We start from the raw sequence: 7,566 nt of genomic DNA on the forward strand, positions 1-7,566 counted from the left end.
TCAGTTATGTCATGTAAAACTATTTTGGCAAAGGTCATACAACTACTCTGGGACTTCTGGTAAGTGTTAGAGCAAAGCATAAACAGAAGAGTTACTATTTTGAGAGAGAGAAAACATAAATAAATAAGTAAATAAATAAAAAGTTTCTGTAGCATGTGTGTTGTCTTCCCTTTGATTTAGGTGCTGAAATGAATGATTGCCTTCTTGGAAGTCAGCTTTTAGCTAGCACACTTCTCCACAATACCCTTTTTGCGGGAGTCACTTCAGATCTGGTCCTACATCAAGATGGCCCGTATGATTTTTACCAGTATCCTAATATTCAGCAGGTTAGACAGTGCCAGCCTGTGCTTGATAATTTTGCTAAAGAAGTAAACAAGTTACTGCAAGAATGGCCTGAACACCCTGCACTTGTGCAGGTAAGAATGTTGTAAGAAATGGTCAGGGCAAACCAGATGTGTGCATGCATGTATATTTTTGTATATACAGTACATGCATCTCTATATGCAATAGAATCACTTAAAATACATATTATAAAATAGTGTATGTTTCAGAGTAAGTAGTAATTTCCTTGTAAATTAAGGTAACTTACTAGCTACCTCTTAGCAATAGGATTCATTTGCATAACATTTAAGTATTCAGTTAGAAACACATGTGACCATTTCATGTTTCCATTTTGAGTTAGTTTACTGTGCTATAAAGATCCTGATGTCTCAGTGTTCATTCTGATCAAATGGGCTGCAGTTTTTCAGCATAAATTTCAAATAGCACTGAGGATCTTTTCCTTTATCCATCTGTTCTCCTTTGAGGGATTGGCATGACTCCCCTGGAGGGAGAGATTGTGTTGCTCCATTATGTTGCAAAACACTGTTTGAAAGCTTTATTTTTGGGGGTATGTTTTGATGCATTTTTCTGCTGAGCAGTATTGGCTTTTACTGAACTATTAGTGTCCTAAATCCTGAAAGAGTGCATTTTAAATTAGGTAACAATTCTTAAGTGTTTCAAAGAAGGGCAGCACTGATACAGATAAGCTTGAACTCAATATTGCAAGGCAGGGACCAGCTGTCATTGATTGAATATTTATTATTTGTCTTTCATCTTGTAGTTAATTGTTGTGATGGACAGAATCCGTAGTTTCCCATTGTCTAGTCCTCTCTCAAAGTTTCTGAATGGCTTAGAGATTCTGCTTGCAAAGTCACAGGTAAGAGGAAAAAGGGGGAAAAAGGAAGCTACTACAATTTCTTAAAGTTGCTATTAGGTCATTTTTTTTAAATCTTGGCTGTGGCAAGAGGCCGTGGCTTTTGCATTAGAGCTACAATAAAACCAATTTACACCATGTTGTGAAAATCCATAACTATATTACAAATGTATTCTTGGGGGTATGTAGCCTGCTTCATTCTCAGAGTATAAATAATGGGGGGAATCGTGTGTGACGCTTTCCCTGTGGCAAGTTCTCATCTTCCAGTTTATAAGGAGCAATTCATCTCTTCCAGGACTGGGAGAACAATGCCAGTCGAGCTTTATCTTTGCGGAAACACCTTGATTTGGTCACTCAGCTGATTATCCAGTGGCGTAAATTGGAGTTAAAGTAAGAGTTTTGAATTCTCTCTTGTTATTTCTTAAATATTACAACCTACTGTTTTCAAAGCTTAGGTTCTCTTCATTTCTACATGGCAACTTCCAAACTCCACATGATATGGAACATATTTTTCTATTGTTTGTGCTACCATGCTGGTACTTAGTGCTATTTCTTTTAAATTGTAATGGCAAGGTTATGAATCTAAGTGGTTAGTTGTGCATGATAATTATTTGTGAGTATGCGTGTGTGCACATGTATAAAATCTTTAGTTTGACAGAGAAGGAATGACATACATCCATTCTACTTCAAAGTTTTTTTATATATAGATACGCACTCTCACACTTGCTTTTGATTTCCCCCCTTCTCGTTTTTACAGCTGCTGGTCAGTTAGTCTTGACAATGTTATGAAGCGGCACTCAGAAAAATCCACAAGGCACTGGTTCTCAATCTATCAGATGATTGAGAAATACACGCAGGAGCAGACTCAGGTGAACACAGAAGGTAACTATTGTCCTGTTACAAATGTGTAATGCAACTCCATCACAGCTAAGTACTCAAAGATCTTAAATCCTTTTCTTTTGTAGAGATGCACAAGAATAAATTACATGATCACATATTTGTATTCAGATATTTTATTTTATATATTATATTTTATAAACTGCATTTCTCATATAAATACATATCTTTTTCCAAAATTCAGCTTCTGGGTATTGGAGAGCATATTATAATTAAGGAAATATAGTAACAGTCATATCTGCTGCTTCAGCCTCTGCCAGGGGAAAGCTACATGGGCTACTGGGTAGCTGCTTCCTTTCCCCTCTCCTCCAACACTATATTCCCATAGAGGCTTTTAAGGAAAGCTTTTTTTCTTCATTCTGCTTTTTTTATTCAGGGCCAAGTTGTATGTAATAAAATATGGTGCAGTTTTCTTACTTAAAGTATGTAAAAATGATAATGTTGTTGATAGAGGCAGGGAAAGGAAAAGAAATACTGTGTATCAGGTTCAACCACACTTTCATGCGGCTGATCTATCCTGTAGTAAGTGGAAGTTTAGCTGTGGTAATTTAGCAGTTTTTTCATTCAGGGGTAAACCACCCTTGTTTAGTTTCCATTTACTTCAGGGTAGCTTGAACACACAAAACAGTTACTCAAACCTAGCGTAAATTCTTTTCCCCCGCTTTAAACTCTGTATTTTTCCATCTCTGTATGCCATCTGCCTGCATATAGCCATCATAATGCTGCATTACACTACAGGCACCTTTTCTGTTCTACAACACCTTTAATAAATGTCCAGTTACTGTACAGGAAGAACTTAGAATGTCAGCAACCACCCAACCGCAGGCATGCAACATCTTTTTAAACTGGAGTCTGCAGTAACTTATGGTTGGGTTGACTAGGGACAGATCTGTCATGCACGCTCTTGCCATGATACTAAGGGGCTACACAATTGATGATGGCTTGGCTACGGGTTGGTTTGGAATGGCTGGTCATTCATTTATGAATTATTTAGAACTATCAAAAACATACCTGTAGTTGATCTCTGCAATCTGGATCTTATTTCTGCCTTTTTGTCCCATTTCTCTTCTATTCTTTGCTGCATGCAAACAAATTAGATCTTCTTTCAAATTAGAATACAAATTCTTTGGAGCAGGACCAGTCATCTTTGATACTAGAGAGAGCTCTGATCCCTCATTGGAAGTTACTACAGTAAAAAAAAAAAAAAAAAAACATTTTATTTGAAATATTCTTTTTTCTTCTTGTAAATCCCACCTGGGTGAAATCTACAGAAACCAGTGAGCCATTGAATTTAAGAGCACTGATCAACACTCTTCAGGCTTTCATTGAAGGATCCACTTTGGGGGAGTTTCATTCACGACTTCAGGCTCTCCTGGTTTTCCACTGCCATGTCTTGTTAATGCCTCAGGTGGAAGGAAAGGGTAAGTAGCTTCCCATCAAATGCATAAATGGAGCCTGTATTAGTCTTAGAGTATTTTCCACAATCTGTCCAAATTCCAGTTGAGAGTGCAACAAGGTAATTCATTGTCCTGGCCCCGGCCCTGTTTTTTACAAAGAGTGTTTCTATCAATGTTTCCAAGTTACATGATTGCTAACTGGATGCATCTCTGCTCTTGGTTTTAATCTTATCGTTCTGCTCTTCCAGATGCACTGTGCAGTGTATTGTGGAATCTGTACAATTATTATAAGCAGTTCTCAGAAGTTGTGCAGGCCCGGATCTCTGAACTTCGTCAGCCAATAGAAAAAGAGCTTAAGGTAAGAATAAAATATTTACTTAGGCAATGTGTTGAAGTGATCAGAGGAGTAGTGGAACAGATGTCACCTACTGAATTGCTTCACTGGTTACTATTATAGCCTTCCTTGCACTCCCACTGTGTGTGTGAAAATTAGCTGAAAGAGAGGGTTACTTGCAGCTTTTGTCTGGCACTAGTCAATTCTACTTAGCCAGAAAGTTTACTGCAGAATGAGTTCTGCATTCTCTCTGCATCACTCCCAGTTCAAATACCATATCTTAGCCAAGATAAGGTGAATATGTAACTACTTGCTCAGCTGCTGAATGTCTTGCTCATAATGCATCCGCTTTGGTAATCCCCTTTTAAAATCAAATATTGTACTGTTTTTAAAAATATTTCATGACCATTTCTTTTTCCTATTAGGGATTTGTGAAAATTTCTAAGTGGAATGATGTCAGCTTCTGGGCTATAAAACAGTCTGTAGAGAAGACACACAGGTAACACAGAAAGTTCGAAAGAAAGGGACCATTTTGGGATCCAGTGCAATGAATTGTATTTGCACATGCTGCATTTGTAACTTCCTACTAGCTGGATTCTGTTCAGTGCTGAGCTTAACTCACTAGGGTTTAATCTGTACCACATCATCTCAGAACCATATCTGCTTTCTGAAGCTAGGAAATTTTGAGAGAAGAATGCTTGATAATTCTGTACCTTTCTGTGGTAATCAGGACCCTCTTTAAATTCATGAAGAAGTTTGAAGCTGTTCTGGATGAGCCCTGTCAAGCTGCACTGGTAGAGAGCAACAAGGAAGAGCAGCTAGATTGCTTGCAGAAGCAGGAAGAGTTTGGGAACAATGAGAGTCAAATCCAGAGGCTTAACAGTGTATTGAGAAAAACTTTGTCTGCCAAAACAGAGGCGGTCCAGGTATGTGCCTTTGGTACCCTAAATACAAGCCAGATAAGTTCTATATTCTTATCCCCCTCCCTGCTTTGATGGAAGTGCATATTGATTAGAAATTCATTTTATTCCTCAGTGAAAACAGGCTAAACTACCTTGCATTCACTGTAGGATAAGTACATGTAGGCATTTACCATGGAGTAGCAGATGTGCCGTAACTTTGCACTCTAGCTTGCTCTGTGGTACCTAGCTGGTGTTGCCCACGCCCTGAGATACTTATGTTGTAATCTACCCAAAATATTGGTCTGAAATAATAGAAAGCTTGATTGGGCCACACAATCATCCCTTATTCTACTTTTTAATTGGTTAATATGCTGTGGATAATAGATAGGAAAGCTGTGTTCAGCTTTCAACAGAATGTGAAGTGTTACACATTCGGCTTTTTCGGCAAGTTGCTGTGGCTTAAGTGGAGCTGTCTCTGTCATATACCTTCAGGCTATTTTTCTTCTATTTTCTTAGACTGTGCTTTCAGAAGAGTGTCAGAGTAGAGTTATGTTTCATGCAGAATCACTTCAATATCGCCTGCCTAAGCTCACAAAGCGAATGAAGAAGATGTGTGCAGCTCTTATGGATAAGAGTTCATTCTCAGATTTAGTAGAGAATCTTGACCAGTTTACAGGTGCGTATAGGACTCAACTGTATTTAAAACCCTTCCCAAACAACACATCCATAATTAGTTAATCTACTAGCCAATTGCCCGTCAAGAATGGCAGGTGGGGACAGAGGGCCCCACCCCCCTAGGCCTGCTCCCCCTTCCCTCCTGCTGTTTGTCAGCCAGTCAGAGCCCAAATAAAGCATTACAGCTGGACAGACACACACAGACTTAGGCTTTTATAATATTAGAATGTTGTGGTTTCCTGTGTCTTCCCTTCTTTCACTGCCTTTTTTGTAGGTGATGTCATTGTCTCTGTACTTGAGCTGCAAAACTTAACATTTAATCAGGCTGCAGAGAAGGAAAAGCAGAAGTCAGAAGTCAAACATATTCATATGCAGAAACAACGGGCCTTATCTGATCTGTTTAAAAGCCTTGCTAAAACAGGTGAGATTTAATTACAGTGTATTTGGTTTAAAAATACAGAAGATGTAGGACAGAATATTTTTGTTTACAAACACACCTCTACAGCCGTATTAATTTCTGTCTCTAAACTTTGAGATTGCAAAGTACATAATATTTCAATAGTACGTAAACCTGTGGTCAATTGATCAGGATCTGTGCTTATCAAAGCTAAGAGTAGATTAAATTTTTTGACAGTCAAGATTGTTAGAAAAGTTTTTTCCATTCATCTTGCATTATATCACAAGTAAAGAAAGTCTTATTTAAAAGTAGTGATCCACAATAACTCCAGCCAAGGACCGTTGCCTTACTTTGGAAGTGGAAGGGAGCTCCCTAACTTGTACCCATTAATGGATTCAGAGCAGATGCAAAACGAACTGGATTTCCATCTGGCCGCTAATAGGACTGATCAATCATCCAGCTTGAACATTGTCCTTGGTTTTATTTAACCAATAAGTGCATGTCTTTTGGCTGCTGGTTTTCTAGTTTAGCTTTGCCATTTCTACTAAGCCACTTCGCATCAAACCCCGGTTAACATCTGCTTGTCTTTATTGAGTTCGTGTTAGCTTCTTAAAGCAGTTAATTTGTGATTTGTTCAAAGGGCTGTTCAGAAATATCTGAATCCTTGTCTTTGTTTGAATATTTGGTACTGTCTGGATCACAGACCGTATATCAAACTACAGGAGCCTAAAGAGATGGTAAATGTGTTCTGAATGTCATCATAGGTTTGTCATACCGGAAGGGTCTTGCTTGGTCCCGTTCAAAAGCCTCTCAAGATATGCTTTGCCTGCATCCGCTGGATCTGCACAGTGCATTAGCCATAGTCAACTGTGTACAGGAACTGGATGCCACGTATGTATTTTATCAGAAACTTTGTACTTCCTGTAGTAACTCCTCCCATTATCATCATTAATAGATGTAGAGGTACAGTACAACAGCATTATTAGGAAACCCATGGGACTGGAAGAAAGAGTCATTAAAAGAGATTGTTTGCTATAATAGGATTAGTCGGTTTACTGCATTGTAAGTAATGAAAGAATGGGTATTTGCTGTTAAGATTGTTATAAGGAAAGGTTTGTATTAAGCAGTGTGTTACACTGAGGTTGTGCTGTACATATTTTTCAATAGATTGGGTTTTTGGCAGTTTTTGATGTACAGTGAATTTTGTTGTTCCTGTGTAATCAGTTAATTCCTCCCCTTCTGAGAACTTTTCTAACATGGGAGCAAAAGAGCACTCTGCTCTGATCTTCATAGACAGCGTGAATACCATCTAGTCCCAGATTTTGTAGTCAACACTAGGCTAGGAAATGTTTCAGTGGAAAGACTAAGGATCCCTAGGCAATCAGTTATACAATAACCTACTTATAAAGGAAGTACCTTCCTGTCAGAACCCTCAATCACAGGTGTTTTTATGCCCTGAACCGTTCAAGTTGTTACTTGCTTATAATCATACCTTCTGGACAAAACTTATTTAAACTTTCCTTAACTGGAAACATGATTTAGGCACTTTTTAACGAGTCATTTTCAGTGGCCTTTGAGATTGTTCAGCAATTTCAGAACGTGACATTGCAGTCAGTTGGATCCTTCCTATTTCTCAGCTAACAAATCTTTCAGTAGGTTTTGGAAATAACTTTTTCTTAAAGGTGTCATGGGTAGCCTGAAGAGCTTTGGAAGTATTCTTGTTAAAGAAGCATAAAAAGTTATACAGCTGAATATGCACATATTTATCG

General features: G+C 38.3%; 1 protein-coding gene across 1 annotated transcript in view; it reads left to right on the forward strand.

Annotated features, from left to right (window-relative positions):
* Positions 1–7,566, forward strand: part of MDN1 (midasin AAA ATPase 1) — a 180,237-nt gene that overhangs the window by 130,430 nt on the left and 42,241 nt on the right. The window contains exons 66-76 of the mRNA XM_019520321.1: positions 181–416; positions 1,103–1,198; positions 1,491–1,585; positions 1,953–2,077; positions 3,364–3,513; positions 3,738–3,847; positions 4,249–4,322; positions 4,554–4,749; positions 5,242–5,401; positions 5,675–5,821; positions 6,562–6,688. Coding sequence (XP_019375866.1) covers positions 181–416; positions 1,103–1,198; positions 1,491–1,585; positions 1,953–2,077; positions 3,364–3,513; positions 3,738–3,847; positions 4,249–4,322; positions 4,554–4,749; positions 5,242–5,401; positions 5,675–5,821; positions 6,562–6,688 — 1,516 coding nt within the window. The remainder of the gene's footprint in view (positions 1–180; positions 417–1,102; positions 1,199–1,490; positions 1,586–1,952; positions 2,078–3,363; positions 3,514–3,737; positions 3,848–4,248; positions 4,323–4,553; positions 4,750–5,241; positions 5,402–5,674; positions 5,822–6,561; positions 6,689–7,566) is intronic.

The sequence above is a fragment of the Gavialis gangeticus genome, unplaced genomic scaffold (assembly GCF_001723915.1).
Source record: "Gavialis gangeticus isolate Ggan-Ray unplaced genomic scaffold, GavGan_comp1, whole genome shotgun sequence".
Taxonomy (NCBI): domain Eukaryota; kingdom Metazoa; phylum Chordata; order Crocodylia; family Gavialidae; genus Gavialis; species Gavialis gangeticus.